Source organism: Penicillium atrosanguineum (assembly GCF_028827265.1).
Source record: "Penicillium atrosanguineum strain IBT 20685 chromosome Unknown utg000003l_segment0_segment0, whole genome shotgun sequence".
In the NCBI taxonomy this organism is placed as follows: domain Eukaryota; kingdom Fungi; phylum Ascomycota; class Eurotiomycetes; order Eurotiales; family Aspergillaceae; genus Penicillium; species Penicillium atrosanguineum.
The window spans coordinates 272,174-292,938 of NW_026623135.1; the positions used below are offsets into that span (position 1 = coordinate 272,174).

Below are 20,765 nucleotides of genomic sequence, written 5' to 3' on the forward strand. Positions count from 1 at the left end.
AAGGAATATGATGTAATGATGGCTTTCAATTCATCGTTTTAAATTTTCAAATTCATTTTCCATTTGCAATTGAAGAAACGAAGCGGAGCTGTAATTGTAAAGGTGGAGCCGCCAAGCCTCATGTCCATTCCTCACTTTCCAAGGTTCCGACCTCAAGTCCCTCGTTCACATCTCCGACTCGTCCACAGCCCTCGCTTCATCGCGCCCCAATGCCCCCCAGACTGCGTAGCGCATTTCCACGGAGCCTGTCGCGCCCGTTGGATAGCGCGGGTGTCTTCTACTGTCCCTCCTGCTCAACCTGGAGACGAGAGCTCACGTCGCGTGCTGGCGCCAGCACCGGCATTGGTAAAATCGGCTCGGCGCGTCGATCGGATCGCCTTCTGGAGCCGCCTACGACTATCACGACTCGCCATTTCACTACATCATCGGTTATCACGGCCGGCAAGGCAATCCCGCCGCGATTCAAGGAGCTGCACGATGCTTTGAGTAGAGTGCAGGATGCAGCGATACAGGAAGTCAGTATCAGTCGGTTACAACTGGCTTTGAGAGGATTGGAGTCGGAAGCGCCTCTTATCCGAGTTGCTGGTGAGTTATACTCTGCGCAATGGCTACGTGCTGGCGGTTCCGATTTTTCGTTGAAGATAGGCTCTGACGTTTTCGCGATTCTAAGTTCTCGGACTGGACAATGCCGACTCTGCGCGCAAATTAGTTCGATTGCTTCTTGCCGATCCTTTGAGCCAACGCGAGAGCTGGGAGGATGTTCTGGACGGCTATGATGCGGACCCCTCGCGGGGTCTACTAATTCGGTACAGAATCACTTTGAAAGCAAGGCCACGATTGGGAAATTAACTAATATTCCATCTGATAGATACGGCGATGTCTCAGAATCTATACCCAATGACCTTCTCCCGACACTCGCAGTCCGCTCACCAGTCCTGAAAAAGGGCAACATCGAACTTCTCATCGGTAATATCGGCTCTGAAGCGGCCTCGACTGGCACCCCCTCTCCGCCGATACCTTCCTCGTACCCAATGTCACTATCACAACATCACACTCTGGTCGGCAAAATATGGTCCGGTACCCTGTGCACAGGAGTATCGTGTGCGGCCACGGAGTGAATGGATTGTTGGCATTTAGTAGCTTGGTGGGCCGTTCAAATTTGAAAAACGAAATTGCTTCAGTGCGCGGTGCAATCGAGCTTTCCGTGGCGAACGAGACACGCGATAGCGATCGTCTTTCCTTTGTGGATATCGACCGTGCGAGCATTGCCCTAGATAAGATCCGCGAGTCTGTACAAAACGCCACCGAATATGAACGTGGGTGGAATGCGAGTGGTGTGCAGCCTGTGATCGACTGGCTCGCAACTTTCTCCCAAGCGGCCAGTGGAGAAGATTTGAACCCTGCTCTGGTCCCGTTGATTGAATCGCTGCTCAACGCGGCCGACGAAGGTGTCTCTGCTCGGGACGCCCAAGCTCTTCAGGAACAGACTGTCGGGGCTGTCCCTGAGAAAGTACAGTCCGAGCTTGAGCGTGGGGTTGTCTCTTGGGCAGAGCAGGGGCACTCAGAGCTCCGCAGCGCTCTCGAGGCAGGCTTCGCTAGTCCGCGCTGGCGAGGTCTTGCATGGTGGAAGCTTTTCTGGCGGGTTGATGATGTCGGTATGATCACATCTGATATCTTGGAGAAGCAGTTTCTTCGCCGCGCCGAGCGCGAGGTTATCTACAATTCGGGCAAGTATCAGCAGGCGGGCCTGCTGGAGGAGCCCACTACTTCTCCTGAAACCACCACCGACTCAACTCTCACCAAGACTACACCTCCTCCCTGGCCAACCCTGATCCCCGATATCAGGGCCAAGCTACTCCACACGACAGTTCCCTCGCTGCAGGCACTCGCCCAGAGCCTAGTGTTCTTCAGCGTCTCTACAACTACCTTGACTTCAGCACTCTCTGTCCTTACATACCTCTCCGTTCCCTCGGCATCAGCCTATGAATCGGCTACCCTTGGTGCACTCGGTCTAATCTACTCCCTGCGTCGGCAGCAGAAGAAGTGGGATAGTGCCCGTGAATTCTGGGAGGACGAGGTCCGGGAAGAAGGCCGCACATCCCTGCTCGAGACGGAAGCACTGCTGCGTCAGATTGTCCGCGAGGGTGGTAAGAGCATTAGTGACGTGTCCGACCACCGCGCACGAGAAGCAGTTGTCCGCGCACGCAAGGCGTTGGAAGCCGTACGCTCGTGATCTCCCCCTCAATGACCTACTGTACATGTACCACGATTCAGAATAGACATCGCTTAGCTGTACAATCAACTCTGCTATATTATCCAGATGAATCCCAGCAATCTCGGAACCTTGGAAGGAAGGACAAGCTTTCCCACTCCACCTTCGCTGTTTCAGTCGTGTCGGAATCATCCTAATCAGTAACGAATCGCGAGGCCCCAGACAAGAGTTACTCGGACATCCCGCTGGGGTTAAGTGGGCACCAGCAATTTAAAACGATCGCGGTACGGAGTCCGATTTTACGCAACGCTTGGCCTCCAAGGCCGTGTCAGGCCCTAGGGATTTTGAGCGACTGATCTACTTTCGATGGTTGTTTTGGGACTGCATACCTCCGCCTCGTAGACGTCAACATGCTGCCGTGATCATCGCACAGGATATACTTCAAGGCTTAACTCAAAAACGAATGTCTCCGATTTGCAATCATTTCCTAGAAATATGGATATATACGAAGCGAGATTCGATTGAAGGATTCCATACCGAACCAAGACCCCCCTAATCAGTGGACTGTTTCATGATGCGCCCGACGGCCCAATCCGCGGGTGTAGCGTGGGGCACACGAGACGACTAAATCCTTAGTCCAGGAACAACATGTTCGATTCTACGTCTCAAATTACGGATCAAACGGTGGACTGGTCACTATCACCCCCAAGCACTGGCCAGCGTCCGTTACAGATTTGCTAGTGCCTCCGTTGCACGAGCTCCTATTGCACGTTTCCCGGCTGGAAACACCGCTAGATCCGCCCGTCTTCAGAGTGGGCTTTTCATATCCCGTTTATTTCCCAGATGAACCCAATCGTACACGATATGGCCCGAGTCCCCGTGCGACTGTGTCCGTTGGAGGGGCGGAGGGGTTTAATATCAGGAATACCAAGGGATTGGCGGAGTCATCTAATGTCGAAAGGACCAAGCGACTAAAGGGGGGGCGAGTGTGCTATCTTTGGGGCTCTGAGGGTGAAGTATTTGATTATTTGATTCCCTTGTTTTGTCCTCGGTCTCTTTGGTGTGTCGATTTTGCCTTTCGGTTTCCCGTCCGTTCCCTTCCAGCCCTATCTCAGGGCAAGGCATACACTCGTTTCCCCTTCACTTCGTCTCTCCTTTGATTCACCTTTATTCGCTTATTCACTCCTTTTGATCAAGGCTGAGCCATTTTGATTGCATTGGAGATTATCGAACGTAAGGTTTATCCTTTCCAAGTCGGGTGCCATTGATGCTGATGATCTTCTATAGATACCGTACGATAGCTTCATATAAGTCATCGTAGGACCGTGTTTATTTGTTGACGTCAGAGAGAACGCGCTTCCAAACTCAACGGTAAGCGGCATGTCTGATCGACTTCCTTTCGCGATCCTATCCCTCCACTGTCACTGGCTATTTTCACGCCTTTTGCAAGGGTGACAGCCTCGAAGCAAGGGGACCATTCCTCTTTCCGAAGGGAGTCTTCTACTGTGATGCCCCAGGTTATCGGAAGGGATCCCCGTCTTTCTCCTTATGGCCTTCGATTGGCCATTTGCAATCCAACTCTGCGACCCGTGGGTCCAGGGCGTTGAACGCCTCTTGTTCAAAACCATTCGTAGCGCCACTGATCCACTAACATCTTTTCTAGCGCCGTCAACTCCGCCATATACACGCCCAATATTCTTCAATCTTGCTCACTACACCAGTTCGATTGATTAAGTGCTCCTGGCGAGTCACTGCCATTCGTTTTTAACAAATATCATTCGTTTCTATCGCTTTAAGCGCGTCGACGCGCCTTATACCATCGCAAAATGCAGGACATTCGCCTTACAGCCATTTTGGGCGCCTGTCTTACCATATTCCCCGTCGTTACTGATGCTTTTTGGCGCCTTCCCTGCCGTGGGCGAACTGGCGTTGCTCGTTTGGACCCTATTGTCGACCCGGGAGACATCTCAGGACACATTCATGCGGTCCACGGGGCAGGAAGTGAGTCCATTTTCCCTTCGTTGCAAGAGCTAGATCTGACAAAATGATGCAGACTTTGGCATGAGTTCTGATATGAATACTCTGCTCGAGTCCAGCTGCACCTCATGCGCTGTAGAGCAGGACATGTCCGCTTACTGGACCCCTCCTCTCTACTTTATGCACACCAACGGCAGCGCCGAATTGGTTCCAGAGGTTGGAGGCATGCTTGCGTAAGTGTTTTTTTTTTTTTTTTTTTTTTTAACAGATACGATTTGTTTTCTCGTGCTAACATCTCGTGAATAGTTATTATCTCCTTTATGGAGAGAATGTGACAGCCTTTCCGAGTAACTTTAGGATGTTAGCAGGCGACCCCCTCCAGCGCAACTTCACCTGGCCGATTCCTGACCCACCGAAATCTTCATGGTCTGGTCCCCAAGAATCGCAGAAAGCGTTACGCCAAAAGGCTATTGGATTCAACTGTCTGAACTACGCCGCAGCTGCTGAATCCTCCCTCTATCGTCATTTTATGCCGAATAAAACCTACCTCGATGAACATTGCACGGATGGGGTCCGCCTCGAGCTGATGTTCCCGTCTTGCTGGAATGGCAAGGATGTCGATTCAACGGACCACAAATCCCACGTGGCGTATCCCTCTCTTGTGATGGACGGCACTTGCCCGGATGGATACGAGACTCGACTGGTCTCACTTTTCTATGAGACTATCTGGAACACATACGCTTTCAAAGACGTGGATGGCTACTTTGCGCTCTCAAACGGTGACCCGACAGGATATGGGTACCATGGTGACTTCATGTATGGCTGGGAAGATGGCATCCTTCAGGAGGCAGTCGACACTTGCACGAGTGAGACGGGTCTCGTTGGCGATTGCACAATATTCAATCTCCAATCGGAGGAAAAGCAGAGAGATTGTTTCTTTGACGTGCCGGAGTCACTGAAAGATGAAAATGTCCATATGCATGCGGATGGATTGCCTGGGAGTGTTCCGATTGAATGGGGCCCAGCATACGCCACCATGTCAATGGCTTCATCTTCATCGTCGAGCACTACATCGCTGGAGCCTAGCACTTCCACTCCTTATATCTCCATCTCGCTGCCTTCCCTCTCTATCAGTATAGGGGACTTGAATCTCGATGCCTACGTCACGCAAGAAGTCGCTACTACTGCACCCTCTACCACTACATCGACCTCCACCCCTACTCCGACCCCCACCACCTCGGTGGAAGTGGATTCCATGACTGAAGAGATTGTCTATGTGGAGCAGGACGTGTATGTCCTGATTGACGAAAATGGCTCTCCCTATGCCACCACTACCGGTGTTCAGCGGACGCTCTCATCTTCAACTACGACAATTATGGCGACATCGACAGTGGTAGCATACGTTGAGAGAGACAATGTGCCAGAAGAACCTGAACAACGGGAACGTATTGCCGAGCATGCTCGCCGACACGTCCATCACCATGGCCACATGCACAAGAGATTCTAAGATAACATCACCGAAGCTTGATCGGAAAATAGCTCACGTTGAGCGTGCATCTTTTCTATTGTCAATATGTTTGAAGTCCAGTCCTGTTACAGTGCCATCACTTGTCTTGGATCATTGAACCGAACTTTCCATTCATGTACATGTTTCTCTCAATTGTTTCAGGCAGTCCATCTGGGATGGTGAATTGATTCATAATGCCATTGTCAGAAAAATCTCATTCCGTCAGAGTCTTACTACTGTAAGTATGATGATCCAATGCAGACCCCTGTGTATCCAGAAGAGCCTGGTGCTGCCGCCACGGGCTGTCAGTATGAAGCCATTCACCGCCGGGCTTCAAAGATGGAACACGGTAAATAATTGCGGGAGAAAGGGCTTTGAAGCTCGTCCCTGAGGGTTCCTTTGACCCGAGGTCTCGTTTACTTGGTAACAAAATGGTAAATGTGGTAGTTTATTTATTGGAGCTGGGGAAAAATAATGTTCAATTATCATTGAGACTCTCCTGTATTGCGACAGGTGGAATCATACTCGAGCCAAGTACAAATGACTCATGTGAAACGCTTCCCCGAGCCGCGAAAGAAACCCCCGGTCAATCATTCGTCAGCAATTCCATCAGTTTCGCCGCCAATTAGCCTAAACCCCACACGGACCTGACGCCATGGGAGTCCAAGCCCCCCGAAACCACCATCGGCGTCCGAATCAGGGAAACGGGTCAGTGTCCGCCCGAGAAAAGGGGTCCTGCGTACCCCGCATCGGCCCGCATCCTGAAAGAAGTTACATAAGAGTCCGAAGCTGTCAATTTACCCCTGAAGTTGCGCGAGTATCCTTCTCTTCAATTCATTCTATCTCACGGTATTCAAAATGGCCGAATCTCTACCTGAAATGCAGTATCGTTCCCTTGGCCGGACGGGCTTGAAGGTTTCGGTTATCTCGCTTGGTAGCTGGCTTACTTATGGTGGACATGTTGGAAATGGTACTGCGTGATGTTCCTGGTCTAATTAGGGGTATTTATACTGACTATGAGCAGAAATTGCGTTTGACTGCATGAAAGCCGCGTGGGACGCCGGAGTCAACTTTTTTGACACAGCCGAGGTCTACTCCGGGGGTCAGTCTGAGATTGTGCTCGGAGAAGCGATCAAGAAATTTGGATGGAAGCAGAACGACTTAGTTATTTCTACCAAGGTACTTTCATCCCAATATTAAAGTTAGCATGATATTAACCTTGACCAGATCTACTGGGGAAAAGCCAACAGCGCCAACCCCGATAAACCGCTGAACAACAACGGCCTTTCTCGCAAGCACATCATTGAGGGCATGAACCTGTCTCTCAAGCGCCTTGATCTTCCCTACGTGGATGTGGTATATGCCCACCGCCCAGACCGGGAAACCCCCATGGAAGAAATTGTGCGTGGTTTCAACTACTTGATCGACAACGGCAAGGCCTTCTATTGGGGAACGTCCGAGTGGTCTGCGAGTGAAATCGCCGATGCGTGGCGCATTGCCGATAGACTGGGTCTTATCGGCCCTGCCGTTGAACAGCCCCAATACAACCTTCTTGCACGTGAGCGCGTTGAGAAGGAGTACCGCTGGCTGTATGAGGCCCACGGTCTGGGATTGACTGTGTTTTCGCCTCTCAAGGGTGGTGTTCTTACCGGCAAGTATAATGATGCTACCGCGCCTCCCCCGGGTTCTCGGCTGGCTGAGTCTGAGGATGGATATGTCAAGGGCCTGCGTAAGACTGTGGGTAACGATACCTGGGAACAACAGTTGAAGCAGACTGCTGCGCTGAAGCCTGTTGCTGAGGAGCTGGGTATTTCTACGGCGCAGTTGGCCTTGGCTTGGATCCTGAAAAACCCTAACATCTCTTCTATGATTACTGGTGCTTCTCGTCCAGAGCAGGTCCGCGATAATGTGCGTGCCTTGGGTGTTGTGGATAAATTGACCGATGAGATTATGGAGAAGATCGAGGTAGCGGTTGGAAACCGGCCTGCTGAGGAGCAACTGAGATTTTAGATTAAAACGGGCGGCTATATTGTGAATATTTCTAATATACATCGACGTCTTGACGGGTTTCAATCATCGTTGACATACTGGTCAAATAAATTGGCGTAGAACTTGCGTCCCACGTCACGGTGGCTGCGGATCTTTGTCCGTAGTTGTGACTCGCCCTAGGTGTCATAATTTCCGCACAGGAATGCTGAGTCGATGTGAGCTCCTGTATCAGCCTCTAACGATGTCTTCTCACCAAAGTAGTCCTGTAGGGTTCCCAGTGCCTCATTTTTGGTCAAACTACCACGGACACCTTAAAAGAACGGGACACTATCTTTTAAGTGAACCAAATAGTACTCGGTGAGTAGTGGCTTTGTATACACCACGTGTTATCACTTCAAAAGCCTGTCCAATATTGATAACGAAAGTACCCTCAATGACTGGGACATCAATCCATCTCTCACTTTTGTTCAGTGCTTGTAGACCCTTGATATAGGGAGGTGATGCCTGTAGGAGAAATATCTACTAACCAGATGAATCTTTGTAGGGGCCAACACCCTGCATATTAGAACTTATTGAAGAACCTAAGGCATAATGTACAAGCTTGAGGCGATGTTGGTCGGACAAAAATGAAAAGAGGACCTCCGATGGCACGGAAAGAGTCTCAGTAATAAGCTTCAGGAATCTTTCGCCAAGCTTTGTGAGCTCGTTGATGTAATTTCCATTAACTTTTTTGATCTGAGGATGCCCGGACGGCCACTGCTAGGCAGCGGTGTTGGATAGCGTAACCATAGGGCCTCGGCCAATTCCCCCCACCTGCGGGGTAGACGTTCAGGGTCCTACATCTCACTACATGTTTTCTTCTGAATACTCCTAAAGGTATGAATAGTGTGCATTGCACGAACGGATTTTCGTAGGAACCTTTTAGACCCGCTTCGGAAATCACCTTGGCTCGAGTAGCCGCTGCGCCCCCGACCACATATATGCCCGCCAATATTCAATATACATGGCACCACTACGGGTGGCTAGTGTCAAACTACAAGAAGGTTGGCTTTAGTCAGAATAAAATAAAAGTGACTTGAGACTTACGATGCATTGCTCAAATGGCACGCTCGAATTCAAAATAGCCTCGAAGGTGGCGCGGGCAATGGTAACCGGCATCCCAATGTGTTCCGCCTGTTCTTCAGCCTCTTGCACGACTTCGTCGTTACGAGAAGGTACATTGACAGAACTGCGTGTCGATTTGAAACGTGTGGCCTCGCGTACGTAGGCGGCTCTAAGAAAGGATTCAGGCCATGAAGACTTGGCAGTGCAGCGAGGAAGCGAGAAAGAGAAGTGGAGAGGAACACTGTGTAGACAGAGTAATTTACCTCTGATTGAGTAAATCGAGAAGCTTTTCATCAATATCATCTAGCGCGATCCGAATCTCGTCGAGGGAGTCGCAGCATGTGGTAAGAGTACCGTTTAAGGCGGAGAAGTGTACACTAGGTGAGCCCCAGGGTACAGGGCGATCGTCAGTTGAAGGAGGAACCGAAGGAAGAGTGGATGCATAGCAAGAGGCTCCGGAAGCTCCGGTCAGGGACGACGAGGCGAAGGCTAAGAGAGGAGAAGTAAACAAGGGAAGGAGCTGTTGGAACAACATCTCGAGCACAGCGTGGAGTGAAGTCTAAGGGATTGGACTGTGAACGACAGAGTACGTATTGAGAGCCACCTAGGGAAAGCTTTGACTCTCAGCGGGAGATGCACCCCTGGATAGCAGGGAAGGTGGCGGCGATCTTAACTGGATGCAAACAGATGCAGGCAAACACACCATCTTGGGAAGGTGGCTCTTTTGATGCAATTGCTTTCATCAATTGATAACAATCTATAGAGAAAAATAGAAGCATATATCATGCGCACCTGGGCATACTTTTGTTGAGGCAACGCGGATGGCTATCCCAGTCAGTACATGAAGCTAATGCCGGGTACATAACCTCGGATTAACACCAGTCCAGCCACCCGACAACTTTATTCAAAGTCAATTTCAGTAAAGTTCACCTGCCTCTTTACTGCAGTTGAAAGTATGCCATGACCGCCCAACTCGGAGAAAAAGAGCGTCCGGCGATGTCGGCAGGTCGTGCGGGGAACGGAATTCGCGCCGATCTTGGATCCTTCGAGCCAAGAACCCCTCCCCCTCTCAGGTACTTTTGAAAGGTTCGTTCTTCTGGACGAATGCAATCCAATTCTCACTCTTCTTCTTATCCTCATTCTCATTTTGCTTTCTACAACACCGAAAATGAGTGCCGGCTCAAGACTGCAAGACAAGATTGTCATCGTCACGGGTAAGTCCGACTAGCTTCCCGCTTGTACACTACTGATCCACTTTCTACCAGGGGGTGGCTCTGGCTTTGGCGCTGCTATCGCCCGTCGGTTCGGCGAGGAGGGAGCCAAAGTGATTGTTGCAGACATCAATGTCGAGGGTGGCGAGAAGGTGGCCGCACAGAGCCCCAACCTGATCTTCCAGCGCATGGATGTTACACAAGAGGGTGATTGGAGGACGATTGTCGACCTGGCGTTTTCGAAATATGGCGGATTGGATACCTTGGTGAACAATGCCGGCACTACCTATCGGAATAAGGTGGGTACCCCCGTTCCAAGGTCTTTGCGGAGACGATCTAATGCTGACCAAGATGTTTGTGTCCGTGTCTAGCCCACTGCGGAGGTAACCGAAGATGAATGGGAACGTGTTTTCAAGGTCAACGTCAAGAGTATCTTCCTAGCCGGCAAGGTCGTAATGCCTCGATTTATGGAACAGGGCAAGAGTCGAGGTGGCAGTATGATTAACATCAGTTCGACGGGTGCCAGTCGCCCGCGACCTGGCCTGGTGTGGTACAACGCATCGAAAGGTGCCGTCACCAACGTGAGTGACCCAGCTACTTGGAGACGAGATAGAGAGCTACAGCTAAACTCCACTTTAGGCGACCAAGGGCCTTGCAGCCGAGTACGGTGCCCACAACATCCGCGTGAATAGTGTGGCACCCTTACTGTCAGGAACGGGCCTCTTTTCCATGTTTACGGGTATGGAGGACACCCCTGAGAACCGGGAAAAGTTTATCGGCAACGTACCCCTGGGCCGTCTGACCGAAGCTGACGACATCGCGAATATGTGTCTTTATCTCGCCAGTGACGAAGGGAGCTTCATCAACGGGACGGAGATGGTGGTTGATGGCGGCAAGTGTATCTAAGTGGATCTCTTTATGATTAGCTAGCTATACGAAGTGACCCATACCAGCCTAAGTATGAACATGAAGATTGGTTATCTCGACTTCTGATGATGACCTTTCCACTTCTTCTCCATGGTACAGTATCGCTTATATCAGGTGCCCCCAGATCAAGATCCACACAGAGTTGTCGATCGGTATTATGATCGACACGGATTTAGAGTTGGTGAAGGCGTCGGGGTAGATGTATAGGCCAGTGAGGACTACGGGTGAAGATTCCCACAGGTGTCATGTTGGCTTTGGTGCAAACAGCCAAATGCTGCACGAGGATTCGTCGAAAAATGATTGCCACCGATGAATGCTATACCCAATGCACTTCGGACTGCGTCAGCCCAAAGGCGCCGGAGCCGCCGACGTGGAGCTTGTAGGTGGTGGCTGCCAATAGAAAGCACAGTTAAGCGGGGTTCCATACAACTGTCAATAATAGGTGGATGGGTGGATGGGTGGATTTGACCGGCCCTTGGCCATTGGAAAGAAGAAGAAAACCCAGATCAAGCCACTAGCTGGTCAGTGGGATCTACGTGGGGTCTAAAAAAACAGGCAAAAAAGTTGGGGAGTGGGGAGTTTGAAGCGATCCTCGATTCACTTATCGGGTGATCAGCATTACCTCCCCTCTTCGGTCGTTTGTCAATCATGGTGTGATATGTCTTCATGTCTTCATGTCTTCGTCTAAACTTCTCCCTCCATGGAGATTCAAGCTGTGGACGCCCCAGTGACCGAGACGTCAGAGTCACCCGAGTCGCAACCGCCCACCGCTTCACGGAAACGCGTCCGCCGCTGGCATCATCGCGGTTTCACCGGCTGCTCAACATGTCGCCGTCGCCATGTTCGCTGTGATGAGGCCTCCCCAATATGCAATAACTGTACTCGCTTGGGACTCGAGTGTGATGGCACACAAGGGCGGATGACCTTCAAGGTCTACGGCCCGTCGCAAGGCCTGGAACCCAAGCCGCCGAAGCCCCCGCGAAGGAGGAACAAGCCGGCCAGCCCGGACTCATCCGGCGAGTCTTCAACGGGAACACTTCCCGTGAAGCAGGAGGACCTGGAGGACTCATGGCAGGCCGTTGTGGTGTCACCGAAGACGGCACCGCAACAACAACCACGACCACAATCACATGCACAACCACAACCACAACCACACCCCCAACCACAACCACATCCGATCTGCTTTCGCTTCCAGAAACCCTTGGGTCCGGCCAACTTGGCCAATATGCAATGTACTGATGAGCGCTATTATACCCACTTCATCGACCGAGTGTCGACTCTTCTGATCATTTATGATAACCCCATCAACGCGAACCCATATCGCAGTTACTTCCCCGACTTCTCTCGCTCGTCTCCGTCCATGGTGGGCGCCATGCAGGCGTTGGGCGCATTGCATCTGGCGAATACGTCGGTCGGACCGCAGCGAAATAAACATTTCCAGAAAGCGATGGGGAAATACGGGCAAGTGGTGCAGATGTTCCGCGCGAGATATGCTGCCCCGAAGCGACAACTTGGAATGACCGACTTTGCGACGTGCCTGCTCCTGTGTCTGTTTGAGGTGCGTTTCTTTACCTGAAAATCCCTTTGGACGACGCCTAATTAACTGAATCGCAGATGATGGACTCTCAGCACCTGAACTGGGCTGTACACCTCAAAGGAGCACGCGAGATCTATAACCTCCTCTTCTATCCACATACCGGCAGCTCCGAACGCGAGGTTCAACGGGTCGCCGATACGAATCACCCTCTGCGATCATTTCTTGTATCATTACTATCGTATCTTGATGTCGCCGGTGCATGCGCAACACCCGGTGGTACCGTGGTTGATGGCAGTTACTGGAAGACACTCGGGGGCGGGTGGGAGTATAATCTTGGCACTCCAAGCCTGTCGGGTATCCATGATGATCCAACTTTAGTGGAGTTGCGGTCGGCGTGGTCTGGTATGATGGAGGTCCAAGCCGCCATCAGCACTCTCGCTCATGACAAGCAGTGGATGTCCCCCAACCAGCAAGATATGGTATACAAGGACATCTTTAACCGACTCGTGGCCTGGCGTGCCAGCACCCCAGTCAGTCTGCAACTGCTCGGAGACATGGAGCTGGATGATGAGAGCCTGCGCCGATTCCCATTCCCCCACATGCTCGAGTATGTGGGATGCATCGAGGCCTACGAAAAGGCAACCTTTGTGCATCTCCACCAGGTAGGGGGAGCCGGCCGACCAGGCTGGGTCACCGACCGAGCGTATCTGGACATGCTCATCACTCGCATTTTGACCTTGATCCGCAAGCTCTCCAAGGACGTTGGTCAACTGGCAGTCCTGTGGCCTCTCTTCATAGCCGGACAAGAAACTCGAAAAGAAGAGGAGCAGAAATACGTTCGCCAGACCATGGAAGAGCTCAAGCGGTTCGGCTTCAAGAATGTCGACAAAGCACTCGAGCTACTCGAGAGCGTGTGGTTCAAGCGACGCACCTTTCCTCAGGGGTGGACGGAGACGCTCGACGAAATCCAGTCGAACATTCTCTTGCCCTGATTTTTCCAGGCTTTGTGTAGCCTTCTCTACACATTCGTCGGGCAATGTCCGATGCTCCCAAGCATGCATATGTTGTCAGACTACTACACCTCTGACATATCTAAATATACGACGTTTCATGAATCCTGTGCCTGCAAAGGCTGTCGCCATCTGTTCTCATCTTTTACATTGGAAGCGCTTTCTTTCTTTTCATTTTTCTTTTCTCTTCATTTCTTTTCGTTCTCTACTTCGGGTGGAATTAGCGTCCCTCTACTATAGAATTATTGAATTTGGCATACTCCCTCATCAGCCTTAGGGGGTCTTGAATACAGAGTCCAGCTATCAAACCTGAGCTTAGTGGGCTCCAGTGGCCTGATCAGAGTCGCAACCAAGTGGATCGGTGGATTCCCCGCGTCCAACCGCTTTCTCTCTCGACCCCAACACAAGGACCCGAACCATCCCTAAAAGAACGGTCCGATGTAAGACTACCAACCCATCATAGCCTCAATTTACAGATCAAGCCACACGCTCCGAAAGGTCCTGCAAACCACGGGCCAGATCGATCGTATGAAGCGGGCCAGGGAACAGGCTAGGCACGGGCCCTGGAGTCTAATATGATTTTTTTCTTCTTTTAAAAAAAAAAAAAAAAAGGGCCCGGACCAGAAAGCTCCGAGCTCGGGGTTTGGAAACTACGGAACGTCAGAACTTTCAAATGTTGACTGGATGACATTTGAAGTGGTCGGACCACGTGTTGGGGACATGTTGACGTGACACTGCCCGTTTATCGTTGATGCTGTGCGCGTGTAGATTATTACGGCACCTTGGAACAGCATCAAGTTTTATCCAGTTTAACCAAGTTCGCGGCGGAGCCACTCCTAATCTTCCCGTGGTGGGGAACCGAGCCTTGACCGGGGCCGCGAAACGGTATTCAAGGTTTTTAACAATCTTATCCGCCAGGTCCTGAACTCTTGAACTTTTGCATTCTCACACCTTCGGTCGCGTTCACTCGTTTTACAGGGTTGCTTTCATTCTGCAACCATGGCCGAACAGCAGGAGCAAGAGAGCGTCGGTCACGACCAGCTGATCGCGGGCGAGGATGACCGCAGTGACATCCAGGCTAAGGATGATGCCGCATTGCTGGTGAGTAGGTGCATATTGCATTTGACAGAAAACTCTTACTGACATGATACAGCGAACTATGGGCTATAAGCCGGTATGTGATGCTTAAATGGCTGGATGATCAGCAAACTCATGAATCGCAGGTGCTTCATCGGACTTATACTTTTTTTGAGAACTTCGCCACCACCTTCGGTATATATCCTTAATGTTTCAATCAATTGATTTATCCCTGGGCTAATTGTTCTAGCCGCACTCTACTTTGTGGGTGGTGTCCGCGTCACCTTCAGCACGGGAATTGCTGCCGGTGGTAACTTGGCTTACTGGACCAGTTACCTGGTCACCATGGTCTTTACCTTCATTACCGCCGCTGTGATTGCTGAAGTCTGCTCTGCTTCCCCCTCTTCTGGTTCAATCTACCTCTGGGCCGCCGAGGCTGGCGGTCCCCGTTTCGGTCGGTTGCTTGGCTTCATCGTTGCTTGGTGGAGTACCACCGCCTGGACGACCTTTTGCGCCAGCAACACCCAGTCCGCAGCTAACTATATGCTTGCCGAGCTGACCGTCTTTAATGTCGACTTCCCCAAGGATACCGATAGCGTCAAGTTCCGCGCTGTCCAGTGGATTTGTACCGAGATTATGCTCGCCCTGGCCGCTCTGCTGAACTTCATGCCTCCTCGCTACTTCCGGTGGGTGTTTTGGGTTTCCGCTGCTTTCGTCATGCTCGATTTCTTCCTGAATCTCATCTGGCTGCCTATTGGCACTGCTCAGACCTGGGGCTTCCGCTCTACCCACGAGGCGTTCATGACTACCTACAACGGCACCGGTGCGCCGGCGGGTTGGAACTGGTGTCTTTCTTACCTGGCCACTGCTGGTATCCTGATCGGTTTCGATGCGTCGGGCCACATTGCCGAGGAGACCAAGAACGCTTCCGTGACTGCAGCTCGTGGAATTTTCTGGAGTACCGTTGTCAGTGGATTCGGTGGTCTGGCTACTATCATTCTGTTCTTGTTCTGTGCCGTATGTGACTTCCTCAAACATGCTAATATTCCAATCACTGATTATCTTTCTAGCCTACCGCGGACAAGCTTATGGAGTTCGGTTCCCCTCAGCCTTTTGTTCCGCTCTACGCCGTTGTCCTTGGTCAGGGTGGACATATCTTCATGAACATCATTTGCATCGTCGCTCTATGGCTCAACACCGCTATTGCTATCATCGCCGCCTCCCGTCTGGTCTTCGCAGTTGCCCGTGACGGTGTACTGCCCTTCTCCGGCTGGGTTTCCAAGGTGTACGACGGCCAGCCTCGTAACGCCGTCATTGTCGTCTGGGGTGTCGCTGCTCTTATCACCTGCACCATTCTCCCCTCAAATGTTGCTTTCACTTCCCTTGTCTCCGCAGCCGGTGTTCCCAGTGCGGCCGCTTACGGTTTGATCTGTCTGGGTCGACTGTTCTGTACGCCTGACCGCTTCCCCAAGCCCCAGTGGAGCCTGGGCCGCTGGAGCAAGCCCTTCCAGTTCATCGGTGTATTCTGGAACGGCTGGGTCGTTGCTGTTCTGTTCTCGCCCTACGAGTGGCCTGTTACTGGCGCGAACTTGAACTGTAAGCTTCCTTCTTCAAATTTGTTGATCTCCAACTAAATGTATACAGATGCCCCGATCATCATGGCCGGCGTCACTATCTTCGCCTTGGCTTCCTACGTTCTCATGCCAGAGAGTGCCTGGCTCCCTAACGAGCGCATTACGCATTTCATCGACAGTAAGGGTGCCGTCGAGACCGTGGAAGAGATTGATACTTCAGCTCAGACCGAGGCGAACCTCAGCCGATGATGTCTATCGGAGCCATATAAGTGGGGCTCTTGGGCTTTGGCCTAGAGAGAATTCAAAAATAGGGGTCTTTCCTTCTGACCTCTTCCTTTAATTGTAGACGATACACTTCTGAACATACGTTGCGTTTTGGCTCCTTACATAATCAATGCATATATTCAACTATAGCTAAACTTCATCTCCACTCGCTACCTAGATTTACCTCTATATGCAGTTTTGTTACGTTTCATAAGCAGGATGTAAGAAAGTATTCTAGTCGAGGAATTCCTTCTATTCAACCACAGTACTACCGACTGGTCTAAGCTCCTCCATTAAATCGAAGGATATCGAACGGATTTTAAGTTTGCTTGACCGCATAAATCACACGTTAGACTTTAAATAATCACGGACGATGTCAAAAGATTTCCATACACTTGCACCGCGGATAAGCCAAAGCCCCATGACTGTGGAATGGGTATTTCCGAAAAATTCTCATTTATCCGGATATAGATTGCAGCTTCGTCACTCAAGCCGCGGAGGGGATCCAATTCATTTATCTAAAGGGTGCTTCAGACTCTTATAAGGTGAGAGAGGAGGATGAATCAATTAAACGTCAATGCACTCGCGAAGTATACCGTTATACTGAGCCAAATACAATGCTATTTGAGGAAAGGTGCAAAGCTGACAAATAGTGACAAGGAACAAATTATAAATTATGCTGCGTACTGGCCGTTTGAGATAAGATCGTGTGGGTTTCGTCCCCTGGATGAATGCTAACCGGCACTCTCGGAAGCCGAGACTGAATAATCATTCTCGGCCCGAGTATTTTGATACGGAAAATTTCCGCAGGCATCATTCGGGGTCGATAATCTTGAACACCCTTTCTTGACACCTGCCCTTGGTTGGCTGTGAAGGCCGTTAGATATATCCACTCTGACCTGGGTTCCACCACGCAGTCAAACAAGCCAAGCCAAAATTACCCCGAGTAAATTGCCATGATTTGAAATATTAAAAACTTAGGAGCGTATCTTGAATAATCGAAATAGAAGTTGTAGAGTCCATGGCGAAACTTCAAATATTAGTACTAGGTTCCGGTGACGCTTTCTGTTTACGTACTTGGCCATTGGTAGTTACTGTCAGAGAGGGATGACTGAATACGGAGATATGTAAGAGTGTTGAATTAGTGCTATGGGAGAAATAAGCTATCTAGGCTACGAACAGATACAAAAAAGGCTTCGCTTTCTCGGTTCTGTTTTATTCATTCTTGACTAGAGATGCTGACTCCCGGCCTTTTATTGCGGCTCTTCTGCTGAGCGCAGCGGACAGTAGCCACCATGATTCACCTTCCCAATACGACTTCGTCATCATTGGCGGAGGCACCAGTGGATTGGTTGTGGCCAACAGGCTTTCAGAAAAAAAAACATTACTGTTGCTGTCATCGAAGCCGGAGATTCAGTACTCAACAATGCCAATGTCAGCGATGTCATGGGGTGTAGTCTCGCTTTTGGTACCGAAATCGACTAGGCCTATGGTAGTCCATGGGTAACACCTCTGCCGTTTGCTGTTGCTTTTCCAAATTCCCTGTATGCGTTGCAAGTTCGGAGTCTCCTCGGACGAAGTTATTTTCTGAAGAACCAGACAGTAACATTGAGCGACTTGTCATATACAGGGCTCCGACGTGGCTATGCAGTCTGTTACATAAGATTCGCAAGTTTGATAAACATCATCATCATCATACGCAGATTCGCTCCTCCTTGTTCTTCTTCTCTGTCTTCTGCAGCAAGCTCTATTGAGGCATTCTTGCGATACTTATAATACTTTATTCGCTTACTCCAACCTAGAGGTGTAAGATCGAGCATTTTAGCACCGCTTCATGCGACCTTGTCAAGGGTGTGACAGGCCTCTTTTTACGGTGTGAATTCGCGCGCGCTAAGCAACGTGCACAGCCATGCTGCCTTAGCAGCTAGTTTGCTCTTATTGAACTACACTAACTACAATGGACGGGGCGGAGTCTTGGCGTAGCTCTCAAACTATTAAAAAAATATTATTGCCCCACCGGAAGTTTCAAAATAACAACTTTAACCGCCCAAGAGTACATATCCATCAGTAGCATTGAGTTAGGTGTTCAGCTCGTTGTAAACCCGCTATGGCTCTGACAGCTCATGATATGGTTGAAGGAAACAAGAAGTGACTTTTAAAGACCTATGCAGAAGATATCCGCAATTTTGGTTGGAGGGAGATGGTCAATTTACAATCCAGAAAGGATTCTAACCACCCGGAACAAGCCGTGTCCTTGAGCCAAAAAGAAAGTAAGCACGAAGACCTTTCGCGCGCGCCAAGAGACTAAAGCAACACCTGCGAGGCGCACCCAACAGTTCACTCTGTGACTTACTTAGCTAAGGTGTCAGGCAGTGTAGGCGGCTAAAAGTATTCAGTGTTAACTCACCTAGGCTGTCTAATGCTCAGCACTTTCCCAACTTTTTCTCAAATATCGTGTACCCCCGAAACGAGAACTTTAACTTTTTAAATTCATTCGCACGCAGCTCAGTCATAAATGGCAGAAGTTCTGACATAATTGTCTCTTCGCCTATCGTTTTTCATTGCCCACATGTAAAAGAGGTTTCAATTATTTTGAACATTTGCAGAGGCCATGAGTGATTTGGGTATTCGTCGCGACGACGAAATTGTGGTTTTTCCAACAAACTGGTCATGTGAGCCGAGCGCGAAGTAAATTTACAATCAGTTCAGAAGGACAGATTAAATCTCAATCAAGAATGCCGAATAATTGATGCGGTTCGTTGGGTTCTTTCGCACCCCGAAAAGTTCGCTGTTGTTGCTGCTAGAGTCTGGAGAAGTTGCCCAAAAGCTCGACTCTCGAGTGTTGGAGATTATTCTTATTTAGAGACAAATACCAAGGATCATCCTCACCTGGTCAACGAGAAAAGATAAAATACGGGATATATATGTATTTTAAAATGAAGTATTTTATTTTATTTTACTTCATTTAATTTTATAAAGAATATCAAAAAATTAAAAGAATATACACATCAAAAAATAAATAAAAAATTCTCTTTATTAATTTCTATCTTGACTTGTCTCAATGAGCCCGTTATAATTTCTTCAAGCATCTTGCCGTCATATAAGTGCCGCGAACCTCTCAATCGTGGATACACGTTTGAACCGATCATTTATCGCATTCGCGTCTGCGTGTGGTCAATGGAAGCTCATTTTCGAAGCCTTGTACACAATACGGGATTGTTATACCCCGAGCGGCTTTCAAAGATATGTCAGACACGCCCTGATATGCTTTATACGCGACCACCTATGGATTGATGAGTTGGGTACGTCATACTTTGAACCTTTGGTTAAACTCTGTGAAAACGTCAACTTCGCTTTTAGGGATACACATTATGGTACAAGTGACAATAATCTACTCCACTATGTTAAGGATAGGAAAGAGGCCCAGGTTCTTTATAGATGCGGGTTTCAAACCCCAAATCGACCTAACAGTGATGGGCAGATTGCACTGTATTCAATTGTGCAATGTCCAGATGCTGAGTTGGTCCAATACTGCCTTGAGAATGGAAGCAACTCAAATCATGTGGACAGCGAAGGACGCACTGTGCTATTGCACCTTGTTTCACAACTGGGGCGAGTTAATTGGTTGACTTGGGATACTGTGGATTCTATCAGGATGTGCATGGCTCAAAAGGTTGATATTTTTATTTCCGACGACTGCAACTGCCCATGCGTGCTTGACGGCAACGGGTGCCACCTTTCTTCATCATTCAATCTTGGATTTGAGGAACCGGAACTCAGGACCCCGCCAGGGTTTGTATGGGCTTTCGAGTGGCTCTCAACCGTGGAGGAACTTCGAGGCTGTGAAGCTTCAAAAATCATGCTTCTTTCATTTCTTCGAAGAATACAAGCCGACATGCTAGATATTAAGCATGTTTGCTGCCACCGTGGAAGATATTTGAGTCCACGTAACAAGATTTTGGCGATTTTTGAGCCCAAGCCTTTTTCCAAGGAAGGTATCGAAGAAATATTAAACGAGGAGGCTGAGTTTCACGACGTACTCGAAAATGACATGGGGTTGTGGGCACAACAAAGTCTGGAAAGCCTTAAGTCTGAATTGATGATCCTTCTCAAAAGACGACATGATGAAGTGGAGAAAAGAGTGACAAAAGAGCGAAGTCGCCACAGAGAAAGGGTTATCCAACGTGGGGAAATAAGAGTGGTGAAAACTCTTCTCGAATCCAGTACCTCTGTACAGCTTGCGAACAAATTTAAACACAGAGCGAATATTTCTAGATCCCCTCCCTACCCGCCCGATTATCGATTCATCAATATCTAATTGCACATACGGCTCTCTTACACCCTAGCATACCAGATTTACCAGATTTCGTAAGAGT

General features: G+C 49.7%; 7 protein-coding genes across 7 annotated transcripts; 6 read left to right on the forward strand and 1 right to left on the reverse strand.

Annotated features, from left to right (window-relative positions):
* Positions 1 to 209: 209 nt before the first annotated feature.
* On the forward strand, positions 210 to 2,233 carry N7443_003515 (uncharacterized protein; the record flags this gene model as incomplete). The annotated part of the gene is made up of 4 exons (XM_056883571.1): positions 210 to 585; positions 671 to 806; positions 869 to 1,072; positions 1,141 to 2,233. 4 exons carry the CDS (start codon positions 210 to 212, stop codon positions 2,231 to 2,233), a joined length of 1,809 nt encoding a protein of 602 aa, XP_056741849.1.
* A 1,805-nt stretch (positions 2,234 to 4,038) lies between these two features.
* On the forward strand, positions 4,039 to 5,696 carry N7443_003516 (DUF1996 domain-containing protein; the record flags this gene model as incomplete). Its single annotated transcript, XM_056883572.1, has 3 exons — positions 4,039 to 4,213; positions 4,266 to 4,422; positions 4,496 to 5,696. The coding sequence occupies 3 exons, from the start codon at positions 4,039 to 4,041 to the stop codon at positions 5,694 to 5,696; spliced, it is 1,533 nt and encodes a 510-aa protein (XP_056741850.1).
* Positions 5,697 to 6,554: 858 nt separating this feature from the next.
* Positions 6,555 to 7,706, forward strand: N7443_003517 (uncharacterized protein; the record flags this gene model as incomplete). The annotated part of the gene is made up of 3 exons (XM_056883573.1): positions 6,555 to 6,666; positions 6,721 to 6,875; positions 6,924 to 7,706. The coding sequence occupies 3 exons, from the start codon at positions 6,555 to 6,557 to the stop codon at positions 7,704 to 7,706; spliced, it is 1,050 nt and encodes a 349-aa protein (XP_056741851.1).
* A 991-nt stretch (positions 7,707 to 8,697) lies between these two features.
* Positions 8,698 to 9,324, reverse strand: N7443_003518 (chorismate mutase; the record flags this gene model as incomplete). Its single annotated transcript, XM_056883574.1, has 3 exons — positions 8,698 to 8,718; positions 8,772 to 8,958; positions 9,053 to 9,324. 3 exons carry the CDS (start codon positions 9,322 to 9,324, stop codon positions 8,698 to 8,700), a joined length of 480 nt encoding a protein of 159 aa, XP_056741852.1.
* A 633-nt stretch (positions 9,325 to 9,957) lies between these two features.
* On the forward strand, positions 9,958 to 10,906 carry N7443_003519 (uncharacterized protein; the record flags this gene model as incomplete). Its single annotated transcript, XM_056883575.1, has 4 exons — positions 9,958 to 10,003; positions 10,055 to 10,299; positions 10,372 to 10,581; positions 10,640 to 10,906. 4 exons carry the CDS (start codon positions 9,958 to 9,960, stop codon positions 10,904 to 10,906), a joined length of 768 nt encoding a protein of 255 aa, XP_056741853.1.
* Positions 10,907 to 11,627: 721 nt separating this feature from the next.
* N7443_003520 (Zn(II)2Cys6 transcription factor) lies at positions 11,628 to 13,456 on the forward strand (the record flags this gene model as incomplete). The annotated part of the gene is made up of 2 exons (XM_056883576.1): positions 11,628 to 12,485; positions 12,542 to 13,456. 2 exons carry the CDS (start codon positions 11,628 to 11,630, stop codon positions 13,454 to 13,456), a joined length of 1,773 nt encoding a protein of 590 aa, XP_056741854.1.
* Positions 13,457 to 14,473: 1,017 nt separating this feature from the next.
* On the forward strand, positions 14,474 to 16,374 carry N7443_003521 (putative amino acid permease; the record flags this gene model as incomplete). The annotated part of the gene is made up of 6 exons (XM_056883577.1): positions 14,474 to 14,575; positions 14,628 to 14,648; positions 14,698 to 14,746; positions 14,802 to 15,568; positions 15,622 to 16,147; positions 16,196 to 16,374. The coding sequence occupies 6 exons, from the start codon at positions 14,474 to 14,476 to the stop codon at positions 16,372 to 16,374; spliced, it is 1,644 nt and encodes a 547-aa protein (XP_056741855.1).
* Between the last annotated feature and the right edge of the window lie 4,391 nt (positions 16,375 to 20,765).